Source organism: Hesperophylax consimilis, chromosome 7 (assembly GCF_061612785.1).
Source record: "Hesperophylax consimilis isolate HC1 chromosome 7, BYU_Hcon_1.0, whole genome shotgun sequence".
NCBI classification, from domain to species: Eukaryota; Metazoa; Arthropoda; class Insecta; order Trichoptera; family Limnephilidae; genus Hesperophylax; species Hesperophylax consimilis.
The window spans coordinates 10,973,873-10,986,311 of NC_142842.1; the positions used below are offsets into that span (position 1 = coordinate 10,973,873).

General features: G+C 33.2%; 1 protein-coding gene across 1 annotated transcript in view; it reads right to left on the reverse strand.

Annotated features, from left to right (window-relative positions):
* Nucleotides 1-12,439, reverse strand: part of LOC149422300 (tRNA dimethylallyltransferase) — a 528,940-nt gene that overhangs the window by 71,626 nt on the left and 444,875 nt on the right. Inside the window, exon 4 of the mRNA XM_089633711.1 lies at nucleotides 9,077-9,215. Within this exon, the coding sequence (XP_089489837.1) occupies nucleotides 9,077-9,215 (139 nt within the window). The remainder of the gene's footprint in view (nucleotides 1-9,076; nucleotides 9,216-12,439) is intronic.

The window sequence follows — 12,439 nt, forward strand, 5'->3', positions numbered from 1 at the left end:
TATGTATGAGGTGATGTATCAATGTGAATGAGGCAAGGAGTGTGCGTCAAGACCGAGTTTAATTTATTATAAAACGTTGATATTACTAGAATATTAAAAAAGACCAAAAAAGTATTCACTTAAAGCTGCCACAAGAGCGACTGAACTGCTCAACGAGTCTGCATTGACCATCGACATTTTTAACGTAACCTACAGGCAGTTTAACAATTATCTTTTGACGTATGTCACAAAGTAGTGAAACTGACCTTTTTATGTGTTTTGCTATAATTTTTGTCTAATTTGTAATCTTCTCCATAATGTATTGGTGAATAACCGTTTTACGGAGAACATGAAAAATAAATAAATAAATAAATAAATAAACAAGGCAGCTTGTCTGCAGTTGTGACATTTTCTTTTATTTAATAAACTTAACACGATAATCACTTTGTTGGTAAATTTAGTTAATTTTAATTTAAGTTTCTAGGCGGTCCTGATTCTTTGCCTACCCCTGCGCGTAAACGGCGTGACGGTTAGTTAGTTAGCGAGGAACAATTGATAATTAGGTTCCAACAAAACTAAAAATAATGTTTTTTCATAGCAAGGTTAAAATGAAAATATACCAAATTTCCATATTTTATTCTTCACCGGCAGTGAAAAAAAGAAATTCATTACTTAAGGTAAAAGGTATTCTTTAAAAGAAAAAAACATGTATTTTCAGAAACGAATAAGAAAAACAGACTGAGAGAGCGAAAGTAAATTAGAAGTAAAAACATGGACACCAAAGGAAAATGTATTTATGCTAGGGAAGCTGAAATGAATATTCGTTTATTTTCATTTTCTAGTTTAGATTGGATCTAAGAAGGAATCAAACTGCGAATCAGACTCTATGTAGGTGTTTGATTTCTAGAATCATTGATGATTCACTGTTAAGGCCCCGTAGTAAGCGTTCAAAGATGGTTTGAAAGGGAGATATGTAAATATGAATGTTAGAGGGAGCGCGCTAATATTGAAAAACGATAATAATTAAACGAAAACAACTAATAAAAAAAATAATCAACGTTTCGGCATAACAAATGTATACATATTATCTTAAAAAATAACATATATATTTTTTGGAACTTTAAAACTTAAACAGTTAATCTAAACGAGAAACTTGTTATAATCGGTTTTAATTAGGTAAGCGTAGTATAATCCATGTAGGTACATGAATCTATGTACAAAAGATTATTGGGTACTTACTTAAAATTCATCTCAACGTATGACCATCGCGCATCATACATTACCGGCATTATTCTTATCCAGGAATTGTTTAGTTTGATAGGCTAAATACGCGTAACCAGCTAACCAACAACTATAAGGTAACCTAGGAGCAGCCAGCCATTCAGCGATGCCATCACGGGACTATCGAAATACTTATATCAGTTTTACGTGACGGTATGTGTATGTGCTGGCGTCAAATGATGTAGGCATGTTATAATGCGTGGGAAATTGAAAGTAATGAATTCGATCTTCTCTATGGCTTAAGTTCAAGGAAGTGATTTCAAGTCCTTACAACGGAATTCCTTGAATTAAATTTCCATACTAATTATATTTCATGTTTTCTAACACAAATGGATGTTTTCATCGTGCAATGAAAATTGCCGTTGTTGACGAGCGATAAAACTATTTTATTGATGTATCAGGACTAAGAGGCAATATAAATTAAGGACTTACTGTCAGATACTGACCGACCTCAAAACACATTGAAAATAAATCAAATCGACAGGTGTGTCTTCTGTCAAATAAATAACTTTAATATTTCTTGTTTATAGATCATAAATTGCAAAGTCACTTTGTGGCGTCAAAATACTTTTTATTTTCATTTAATACTTTTTTTTTGAAAAACTTAATGAGTTGAACCTCAAATTGTAATATTTAATCATTGAAGACAATATTAGCGACTCTCAAACGAAAATTTGAAACAGAAAAATCAGAAAAAGTTAAGGTAGCATCTAGGAATTGATGCAAGGACCTTAGCCTTGCCGGGACTCAGCTCTGCTACTGAGCTAATGGGACCCTATCCCCCTCGGTCACTTTTTAACTGTATCATACTTCGAATAAGAACTACCAACATTTTCTTCATTTTTTCACCGCACATTTTTATTGGCAACTATCTTTATGTATGATCGCAAGATTCAACCCAAACTAAATGCAATCTAGACAGCGTCTTTGTTTTAGATAAACCTATCTTTGTACTATCAGTTTGTACATAAGTATTATATAGTAAAATAAAACCAATTATGGATTTTCTCCTTGTGACTTTAACTGAGACAGCATAATACGGAATAAGTTATTTAAATAAATTATACAAAACAAAGATTATATAAAACGAAAAATTAAAAAAAAAACAATATATTTATAGCCATGGAGAGAGGTTGTAGGTATAAATCAAATCATAATAGATCTATAAACAATAGAGACATAAACATTATTCACAAACCATCAGAGAAATATTCTTTTGTGGAACTCTTGTATTTGGTAAGTTCGGAACTGAAAATATCAACCTTGGATAATACGCTATTGTAATTATTGCATAGTCTGTTCAAACAAGAATTCTGCTTAGAGTTCGTTTTGCTTTGATCAACCCCGAACAGGACACAAGAGCGTGTTAAACGCGCAGGTACATTACAATTACAATTTTAATGTATTTATACTTAGAACTACCAACGTTTTCTTTATTTTCTTATTGGTAATGATTGGATGCTATCTGAATGTATGATTGTAAGATTCTTCAAGAACTAAATGCAATTGAGGTAGTGTCTTCGATAAATATATCCATTTTATTTTAATGTGCGACATCTTTTGACTTTTTCTGCAAGCCTATCGAATATTTTATTTTATTTTTTTAAATAACTTAGTTAGTAAAACCTCAAGACAAGGCTAAGGTTTTGGGAACAATTCCTGGATGGTACCGTATCGTTTTCTTTTTCAAATTGTCGTTTGAGAGTCACTAATATTGTCTCCAATAATTAAATATATTATGTGTTTACCCTGATGAAGAAACCCTTGGTTTTGAAACATGTCGATCCTTTATTAATAAATAGTAGTGTGTTTACAAAGTATTTTATTTTCACTTAACTTTAATGTTGTTTTTAATTTCAGTGTGTCTGTACTATATAACATGACCGAATCATATCAATGAATTAGATTTTTCGAAGAGAATATAGCGGGTGAATATCTTGCAATAATGACATAAGTATAAATACATTTATATAAAGCAAGTAAGTTATAATTTATAAATCTTACCGACTTAGTAACCGAAGAAACACAGATATTCCTATCTAGCTACAGAGGAACACTGGTTAGAATACTAAAATAATAATGTCTTCATAATAAAGTAAACTTTACTAAATCAATGTTTTATTATTAAAATAATGCGAATAATTTAAGAGATGAAGGTAAAGAAATAATTATTGAAAAAAATAGGAGGAATTACCTACAAAAGTAATATTATATAGATTCCATAGAAAAGAATAATATTATGCTAACCTAAATTGTAATTAGTACTACTGAGATATATTATTATAGCCTTCTTGTAACTATATTCCGTGCAGTTAAACACATCTACAATTTCTGCGCAGTGTTGCAAACTGCATGTAGTCTCTAAATGAATTAAACTTGTTAATTTGGCAATCGAGTAGTTCTAGTTGGTATATTGAAGGTGATAAATGAGAGAGAACTCAATTTCCGAGATTAATGAAATTTTAAAGTACCTATAATAAAGTTTTCCCACGATCTTCTATAACCAAATCTGAATTGATATATAGAGCTGATTTCTACGCCTATCCTATAAACCAAATGTTGAGAAGGTCAAGAATTGCCTTTATAATGTATGAATGTATATTTTCACACGTTAAACAACAAAATAAAGTCAACAAGATAAAATCAACAAAACACGATTAATAAACACTATAAACGCAGGACAATCTTAACTTAATTCAAAAATATTCTGGTGTTTAATTTTTTTTCTTTTGTCGAGCACACACATTTTATTCCCATAAACCACTTACTTAGAAAATTGAAAATCGAATGAAGCAGGTACATTTTATTGATTGAATGACAAATTACTATATTTTTTCTGTCCCTACAAGGTTTTGAATATACGTCCTTTGGCCCCAGAATTAAGGTCCAAGAACCAGCTGTACCACTAATATCACCGATTTGAATATACGTCATTTGGCCCCAGAATTAAGGTCCAAAAACCAGCTGTACCACTAATATCACCGATTTGAATATACGTCCTTTGGCCCCAGAATTAAGGTCCAAGAACCTGCTGTAGGTACCACTAATATCACCGATTTGAATATACGTCCTTTGGCCCCAGAATAAGGTCCAAGAACCTGCTGTACCACTAATATCACTGATTTGAATACTCACGAGGTTGGAATAAGATCATAAAAATGTACTATATTAGAATAAAGTAATGTTTTTACAAGCATGCTATATTTGATTGTCTATTTTAAGATGTGAATTTCACTGTAGAATTTTCATAAAAAATGTATCAAACGATTTTTCCTTAATAAAATGGTGAAAGTTGTTGGCCAAGGTTCTATTCACAGAAAATATTGGAATATTAACCAGCTTTAAACGTTTATTATCCGGGTTCAGTGTGAGCGGCACGATCGAGACGAACGTAGGTACAACTGCAGACGCACTATACAACTACAGAAAACGCAGCCCAACTGTGAAATCATATTAGATTTTCTATAAAGCTTGTGCTAAACAATCTGCTCATGATGTAGACAGTACGTTCAAGTATAATAATAATAATTTAACAATTTGTGAAAAATCACCTCAAGGGCGCTGTAAAATTTATTATGAGTTCATAGGCTCTATCTAATGTTATTATTTACAAACAGGTACAGAAAATATTCTGTACCTTTTTGGTCACAGCCTGGCAGGTCACTTCAGATAAACACACTTTTTATTAAAAAGATCACGACTGCGCGCAGAGGACACTATAGTAAAAACGGTGACCGGATAAATCATCAAAATGATAAAATTCATCACATCTTTAAAAAGTTATATAAAGTCATGGAAAGTGACGAAAAAAAAAACTTTATTAACTGGGTTAAGTAGGTTAGGTTAGGTTTAATTATTTTTTCATCGTTTCTAATGACTTTATGTCACTTTTTAAAGGTGTGTTGAATTGTCACTGTGTTGAGTTATCATGGAACCATTCTTGTTATACCTTATATCGTCACAAATATAGGTAATAGACCTAAAAATCGCTTGACAAACTTTGCTGAGAAAAGCTCGATTTCAAACACAAGGAGGTTTTTTTTAAATTTATTTTGTAAACAATTTTATAAGAAAGCAACAAAGTTGATCAAGGGAAACTGTCACAGATAATCTTAACTGTAATATTTTATTTTTTTATGTTCATACATTTCTATTGAAAAAAAGTTTTTTTTAGTAGAGTAAATTTATATTTTTTATTGAATAATTAAATTTTTTATTCGTATTCTACTCAAGGGAAACGTTAGAAAAACCTTTAATTTATCTGAAGCATATTTTTTGGTATTCATAATTTAAATCAATTCATTATAAAGATTAATCGAAAATAGTGATTTGGCATTAAACTTCGACAATTGAAAGAACCCCGTGCATGACTTGTGCGTTGACTTGAGTTAGTATGTCAATTTTAAAAAAAGGTACCTCGAAAAGTAGCAGTAAAAATAAAATAAATGTGATGATTTCTGGATTAATTCATTCCTCTTAAATTAATAAATCAATTTGATTATTTTTTACATGCATGTAAAATATAATCAAATTCAACTAACTATTATTATGTTAGTTAAACTTTTGTCAAGAAACAAATTGACAGTTGTTAACATTAAAATAGATGATAACGTATTTGTTATTGAATTGAAAAAAATGGTTATCAATAAATAATTTGACCATAAACAATATTTTCCAGAAAACTGCTGAAGTATTTATCTCCATTGAAAAAAACAGTCACCTTAAAAGCATGGTTGTATATTATATGGATAGTAAATGCATATATTTTTTTAATCTATAGATCACATCCACAACCTCCATTCTTCATTCATCATAGACAACATTAAAATATCTTATACGAACAATTATTATTATCGTGCTTATATTAGATATGAATTTCAATCAAACTCTTTCTTTAAAAGACCGTCGCTACATCCCTGAAGTATTAAACACTAATTCCATCTTATTCGTCCATTGCCCAAGCGTATAATCATAATAGAACAATTATTCCGTGATGTATAATTACGAATTTTGTTACATGTGTGGGTTATAATAATTATTGTGATCATGTAAGTGCACTTTATCCTGTGTTCGGATGATAAAAAAACACTTCACTAAACATAATAAACTAAACAATAGAAAACTTCTTCAAGTCCGAAAAGTCCAAGGAGAGGAGATATGTTCATAAGAGGGGCAGCTCTCCTAAACATAGTGAGCATGACCAACACCAATGGACGAGTTTGTCCTGCATTTCGAAAGCGTTAACAATATTTATTTTTTCCAAAATTGTAAATTCAGATCTCGACTATTGCGTACTTCTGAATCTGGTCAATTTAGGCGTAAAGAGACTATTTCAATGTTACCATTCACAGACAAATTATGTAGCAAGCTAGTCAATTCCTCGACTGCGTGTAAATTAATATAGCAATGATATTGACATTTTTAATGTAACAAATTCGATGTTTGAAACATATTTTAACATTTTTAATGTCAAATTATTATTTGTGATTATTACAGTTAATAATTATTATTTATTTTTGTATTATCCAATTGTAAACCACTGAAATGAAAGAAATTATTTTTTGCAACCATTGTTCATAACCCTTATGTAGAATATTGTAAACATTTCAATATACCCAATGTAGAAGCCACATGAGGTCAACGGTTTGACGTTTAGATTTAGAACACACAAACATTATTATTTATCTCCGGGATTGTGAAAATGTGGAAATCAATTTATGTACGTGTGCAACTAGTTGTGCATTATTTCTTATTTCTAGACCGTCAAATGTAAGGTATTATTAGCATTTCCAATATGAACATAGTAGAGCAACACGAGAAACATCACTTCACACTCCCTTACAGAGGTAGGTACCTCCCTAAAGCAAATATTTTAAACTTTGTCCAGTTATCATCTTCACAGCGGTACCTAAATCCTGGGGTGAGATTTGGTCTTCGTCACAAATATTCACCGCTGGATTCGATCTCTTGTCGTTCACCTTCAGTCTTAGGATGGGTTGTTTGAAAGAATTTGAACAATTCATTAAATTTCAACGTTGATTTTCAAGTTCTGTTCTGAACCTTCACAGAACTTGAAAATCAACTTTGAAATTTGTCGAATAGTTCAAATTCTGTAAAACAACTCGTCGTTATTCTGCGCCAGTTGATTCACAGAATTCGAACAATTTTTCAAATTTCTATGTGAAAATTCGAATTGTTTCACAATACTTTGTAAATAACAGAATTTGAATAGGACTTTTAAAGAGATGGAAAATTAACTATAAAATTTGATGAATTGTTCAAATTCTGTGAAACATCCCGTCATAGTCTAATTTCACTTCTACTCGAAGTACCTTTAAGTCGCTTTCAATGTGGACCCACACCTGGTAATCTTTCTACGAAGACAGTCCATTGCAACCTTTGGTCTTTGAGACGCCACGGTTTTTTTCCTTTAGAATTTAGAGAGTATCGTCGCCGTTGATCATTAGCTCAGGCTATTTGAGTGAAAGCGTACATCACCGCAGCTTACAACAGTTTAACGCCGATGAAAGGTCACATAGAAGTCACTTGTGTCTAATTTACCTTTCATGAGAGTACGCGGAGATATTCCGATGAAAATACGAGTATATATTGATTGCAAGTAACGGTACTGCAGCATTTCAACAATAAACTCAAGACTTCAGACAAATCTAGTCAGTACAGTAAATAAGTTAATTTATATTTTTTATTATAAGTCGAAGGCAATAAATTTAGATTTTTATAAATTAATAGCAAGAACCGTTTTGTTTAGGGTAACCACAGTATTATGTAGGTATATACGTAATAATATTTTAAGTAAGTTTGTTTTATTTTTATCAACAACCAAGATCCTTTAAAGAGTTTCTAAAGAATTATTCCAAGTTAAAAATTACTTTATTATTGAATACGAATGCTTTTTTGAAGCTTGTTTGTCCAGGAGATCTACATAATTTCATAGATAAAACCCTGTGTCATAACGATATTGACTAAATTTGTCATCTATGGTCAGCTAGCGATAGTTGCGAGCACGGTCAACAATTGGTAAGAAATATTCCAACCGACGATAGACAAATTTTAGCGTGGCCTCCATAGTATCATTGGAGGGGACCCACCCTTTCCCGACGGCTGTGTGAGGAAACTGATTGTTTAACCTCCTTAGCCGCACACGTCAGGACTCTAATTTTTTTTTTGTAAAAAGAAGCTACATTTATTTTAAAACGATTCTAGACCCTCCAATGTCCCTGCATGCATGATTGTTAGTACGAAATAATGTATGCATACTTACATTAATAGTAACACAAAATAAGAACCCATAACCTCCATAGTATCAGATAAGCTTCGGTCACCTGTCAATATATACATATTTTTTAATAATGTCGTTCGTTGGGTATGCAAAATTACTGGCTTATTAACGAGCGGAATTGAACTAACCAAGTTCTTAGAATTGAAAGAATTCGAATACGCGGCGAGTTGAATCCATTCGGGTCAATGAGGCCACTTTGGTTCGGGCTTGTAAAAAATAAATTTGTTTAGATAACAAGTTGGTTGCCATCCGTCCCGATATATCGGAACTGTCACCGTTATTGAGCCCTCGGATGTGATCCCTCGACTTTCCGACGAGACCCTAGTCACTTATGGCAACCCTACTCAAGAGTGTCATAGCCCAAAAAGTAGCAGAGTTAAAAGATCCGTTTGGTTTTGTTTTTCAAATCAAGGACTTTTTAACTGTGTACGAGTGCGGTTCCACAGAGTTGTTCCAGTCTGCAGCAAGGTAAAGATTGCTCTGATGGCAGCCTGTATAAGCAAGGTAATGACAGACCTGTTGGCAGTGCATCCAGAAGATGACGGCGTTGGGGTAGCGGAGGGGCCCGCCTAGCCCGCAGCCGCCCACCTCGGTCCTCTGGTCGCGCAGCACGTCGCTGTGGGGCCGCCCTGTCTCCGCCCACACCTGCAGGGACCTGGAGAATAGAAAGTATACTGATAAAATAGACCGAATAGTAGACCGCGCATCCAAGAGGAAACTGTTGAAACGTTAGGATTTATTGTGCAAGGAGAAAAATGAGCATTGCTAATTTATTGAAAACCTCTTCAAATTATTGGTAATCCGGTTAAAAACGGGATCGCAGGCCCTTAACGAATAAATCAATAGGTTTCCTGATAAACTTTTAGTAACAAAATTTATTTTATCAAAACACGTGTACATAAAACTCCTTTTTAGCATTTCGTCATTATGTTACCAAGGCAAATGCAGGTGCATGAACACGTGTTCCGATGTATTGTGAATTTACTAAAACTTTATCAAGAAACGGCCTGCAATCCTGTTTTTAACTGGATTACCAATAATTTGAAGAGATTATCAATAAATTAGTAATAGTCATTCTTTCTTTAGAATCGACGAAAAGAGAAAGAAAGGAGATCCAAATTCGATTTCCAAGATTTTTTTAACATTAGCTATTTCATTTTTGAGGATGCTGTGTTGCGGGTGTGTCAAGGAAATGAAGGAAAGAAGGTTCTGATAAGGAAAACTGTTTGAGGGGTTGTTCAGTGCGTCCAGACGTGTGAAAACATCCCTCCCACTGCTGATGGATTGAGAGAGTCCGGCCGGAGAGGTCAAAGGGTCTCGCTCAACTGGCCTTTACCAATCCAGCCCGCCACTCAGTTGATGAACAACAAAGCTCACCCCATAAACCCAGGCACCCCTGCTAAGATATCGCTCTGGCGAGAGACAATGCGTAGTTGAGCTATCTTCAGCGATAAGATGAATAGCCGCTTACTTTCTATTGACCCACTTCTTCAGCTTAGCTACACATCCCAAATAAATGGGATGCCATAGTTCTTGTAGTTTCGGAAATTCAGAATTTACGTGTTATTACAGAGAAAAAAAGAAAAAAGGTTTAACAGAACCGTCTGCAAGTCAGGTAATTTTTTTCTATGTGAATACCGCACAAGATTCCCAAATGCTTCAAACTGTCCGGAGCCAATGAGACTATGTCATACCCATTGGGAAATGTTGTGAGGTTGAAGGTGGTAGGGGAGGGAAAGCAGATGGGGAGAGAGGAAGGTGGAGAAGCCATTTGGTTCTCTTCACACCAGGGCGATACAGAGAATATCTTCCATTCTGGAATTTGCCGCAAATATACTTTACCTTTATTAATTTAAATGATTAATAATAACAATTAGACATTATAAATATTTAGATCTAAAAAAATATCGGTAAATATTGTACCGATAAAAATGTTCCTTGACCATTTAGATCGTTTTACCATCAGGAAATCCAATAAATAAGATAAATACCCGCCCAATCAAAATAATCTCTATTAGCATTGGAGAAATGCAGAAGATAAAATAAAATATATCGCATTACGTATACCGTAGATCAATCTTCAATGGCAGATCCAGTCATTCATCTTTGTTTGGGGAGATTTGATATTCTTTTGAAGGATTGTTTGTATTGCATGAAGTATAATATCAAGATTTTCCGAATAATATTATTATCTGAATGATGAAATAAATTTGATAAGAATCAAATGTCAGGGGTGGAATCATGGCGAATTATAGTGAAAAATATCGATTTAAAACATATTTAAAAAAAAATTAATAACCATTTAAATACTGTACATACAGAAAATTATAGTGAATACATTGATATTAAATTGTATTTGTTAGTCCTTCTCACTAGGAAGACCTGTGCTGAGGCGGACTAAAGTTGTTAAGTTCTATTTTATTTGTTTTCTATGTTTTTTCATGTTTTGGATATACGTAGGTGTCTCATCATCATCACCATTCGGTTATATGCAGGTACCTCACCATCATCATCATCACCATTCGGTTATACGTAGGTGACTCGTCATGATAATCATCATTCGGTTATAGGTAGGTACCTCGTCACCGTCGTCATTCGGTTATACGTAGGTACCTCATCATCATCACCATCACCATTTGGTTATACGTATGTGACTCGTCATGATAATCATCATTCGGTTATACGTAGGTACCTCGTCACCATCGTCATTCGGTTATACGTAGGTATCTCATCATAATCGTCATTCGGTTATACGTAGGTACCGCGTCATCATCAACATCATTTGGCTACACGTAGATACCGCGTCATCATCAACATCATTTGGCTACACGTAGATAGCGCGTCATCATCAAAATCATTTGGCTACACATAGGTACCGCGTCATCATCAACATAATTTGGCTACCCGTAGGTACCGCGTCATCATCAACATCATTCGGTTACACGTAGGTACCGAGGATTTTAATAACGAAGTCGAGTAGTGTCGAGAATCAGAATAACAAAAGAGTATGTCTGAATGTGAAAGAGTTAGAAATTTGTACCAAGACAGAGTTGTGTGGAGGTCCATCCTCAACGCCAGCCTGCGGGAAATGGTTTGACGGAGAGATTGAAACCTGTGTGACATCATCTGATGCAATTATTCCAAAAGGCTATTTTATACTTTAGAGATAAGGATCTAAAGTCACTTTTTATTTCAAGTTTAAAAATGGTTATTTTTGTTCCTAATACTTGATCTTCATTGTTGATATTATTTAAATTTACGAATCTGCATAGTACGATTACTGTATAATAATGACTAGCCATTTAATAAATAAAGATTCGAAATTTTAAAATTGGAAATTCATATGTCATACGGCATATATTCTGGTCTAGTAATGTGTAATTTCTATCACCTAAGAAATTCTAAAAAAAAGTACTATAGGATTCATATATCTTATACTGATTTATAAATGTGGAAATTCTAACTACACAATTTTAAATGTTCTCCAAAATGCCCTGGAAAGAATCTCAGACCTGTGATGTCCCGAAAGAAAACAATCATCTATTCTGAATGCAATTACTAATGTTATCCAAATTGACCCTTGTAATAAATTACATATTTGTGATTCTTTCAAGGATAAAGAAACCATCCTGTCACTTCGAACGAAATCAACAATGTTCCCAAAATTTATTTTGACAGCATCGCCATTCCATTGTAAGAATATTATGTACTAAATACACAATTTGGCTGTCCAGAAACGGGAATCCTTCCCAGTTGGACAGACAAAGGTTCATTTTGTTATGTGTTGTTTGTAATTTATATATTTAAAATAAATAAATTAGACCCATTTATATGAGTGTAATACGCTATAGAAACTGTCTAAATATTATTATAATAAAG